The 2,225-nt window shown below is 33.1% G+C and overlaps 1 protein-coding gene across 1 annotated transcript; it reads left to right on the top strand.

The window, feature by feature from the left end:
• The first annotated feature begins 488 nt into the window (after nucleotides 1–488).
• On the top strand, nucleotides 489–1,420 carry LOC105625523 (alpha-endosulfine). Its single transcript, XM_012206845.1, has 3 exons — nucleotides 489–530; nucleotides 1,017–1,136; nucleotides 1,253–1,420. Exons 1-3 carry the CDS (start codon nucleotides 489–491, stop codon nucleotides 1,418–1,420), a joined length of 330 nt encoding a protein of 109 aa, XP_012062235.1.
• The last annotated feature ends 805 nt before the right edge of the window (nucleotides 1,421–2,225 follow it).

Below are 2,225 nucleotides of genomic sequence, written 5' to 3'. Positions count from 1 at the left end.
GTGTGTGTGTGGTGTGTGTGTGGTGTGTGTGGTGTGTGTGTGGTGTGTGAGCATGCCTCTACTCGGATAGCACTGGTCTAATTAATAATAATTCTGCTAGAGTAATTCATAATATTGAACTAATCGCATTCATTAATCGGAGTCGTCCTATGAGAATCGGATTGTTGCGCAATGGAAACCGGCCATGCGAACGTCGGTAACGGTCACCCGGGAACATATGGCTCTGTGACGCCGTCGCTGTTTTTGCTGTTCGTGTATGAAAACAATCTCGTTGACAATCGTCGGAACTCCTGTGGTACACGTATCCACTTTGTAGGGAATACGGCGGAGAAACAATCTGCCTGTCGATTGAGAGACGCTGCCGTTTATTACGTTGCGCTCACTTAGCTTATGTATGTTATATGCGTGAGTGTCGAAATTAGTATCCGAAAGATAACTAGTTGGAAGACAAGCGGTCGCTGACGAGAGGCATTTCAAAATTTGCGAAGATGAGCGACGATCAGACGAATGTGCAGAGCCCAACTGCAGAGGCAAGTTGCCGAGATTTATTAATCGGACAACGACCTATTATGAAAATAGAATTAATTTATTAATAATGTAGTGTATTGTATAAATTAATGTATTAAGAAAACTGGAAACTGCGGCGGTATACTTTCGATGAGTTATCAGAACTTCATAACAGAGAGAGCAATAGCATTTTATTTTATTAGAAAATTGTATATTGTTTCATTTATTACAAGTGATTTGATTGTGTTGGAATTAACTTTCTTCCATTGCACTTGTTATATGTAAATATTTGGAAAGCTACATCTATTCATAGCTTACTCATGCTAACTGTGTTAGTATGACAATAAAATAAATATATGATGTTGTACACATTAATATGGATTTTAGAAGATTTAGGAAATATATGAGTAGAAACAATCTTTATTAAAATTTTATTTACATGAAACTTTGTTCATGTACAACAGTCATACGTGTATAACAATAGATCCTCATTGAAGATTTTCTTATAGCTGTCGTCGAGCGCTATAGAAAAATTGGAAGAAGAAAAATTAAAAGCAAAGTTTCCAAATGCAGCTGGTCGACCATTTGGTGGTCATTCTGCATTTTTGCAAAAAAGGCTAGCCAAAGGGGTAAATATCAATTCTGCTAATTATCGTATAGAGTTTCAACGTTTTTATAAAAACAATCATTTATTCTTTTTAATCTTTTGATTTCTTGAAATGATTCATAATTTCAATGTTTTCAGCAAAAATATTTTGATTCTGGGGATTATCAAATGGCAAAACAAAAGTCTACAGCTAAGCCAAAGCCAGCTGGTGTTTTGCCAACAGGAGATGCTATACCAACACCAGAAACAGTACCACAGCGAAAAACATCTATTATCCAACAAAAATTCAATACATCAACATCATAAATCTGTATACTTCTCTAAATATTACTTCTAAAAATACATATTGTTAATTAACCTTATGTTCGGATCATGGAGTAATATGGTACATTCATAAATAATTGGAGGCTTATATAATATTGGAGGCTTATGCTTAAAAATATTTTGAAGATCTTTCACAAAAAATATTTGCAGTACCATAAAATTCTCATGTCTTTATATATAGAAAACCAATTAATTTTTAGCCGCTTATTCTCAAAACAGGATCTGTAATATTATTGAAAACAATGTTGTATACGTATCTACCACAATGCTATTTTATATATGGAATTAATAAGTATCAGTACTTTGACATTATGTTCTTCTTAATTATCTGCTATGTAAATATTTTTACTTTGAAAATTATAATTCTATCTGAGAGTTACAATTAAAGAATTAAAAATTGCACAAGTATTTAAGATACATTGTTAACCAGCAATAATTATGCATTCTACATGCACATGTATAAAAATTTATATTGATAATGTGAGATAAATAATTGAGAGTAAAATAATAAATATATAAGAACAGGAAAACTTATCTTGATGATATATAATCATGATAATTCGAGTATAATCCACTTGTGCATGATAAGATTGAGAGTAAGAAGATATACAGATCTGCATTTCCAAAGTTGCTGTGATGCGCTCTTATTAAGACTATTTTCTTATGAAAAGCCGTATTTACTATAAAAATATGTAGTATGAACACACACACACACACACACACACACACACACACACACACACACACACACACACACACACACACACACACACACACACACACACAC

This window comes from Atta cephalotes (genome assembly GCF_000143395.1).
Source record: "Atta cephalotes unplaced genomic scaffold scaffold02378, whole genome shotgun sequence".
NCBI classification, from domain to species: Eukaryota; Metazoa; Arthropoda; class Insecta; order Hymenoptera; family Formicidae; genus Atta; species Atta cephalotes.
Note: the sequence above shows the minus strand (reverse complement) of the source record. Positions and strands in the feature narration are given on the sequence as shown.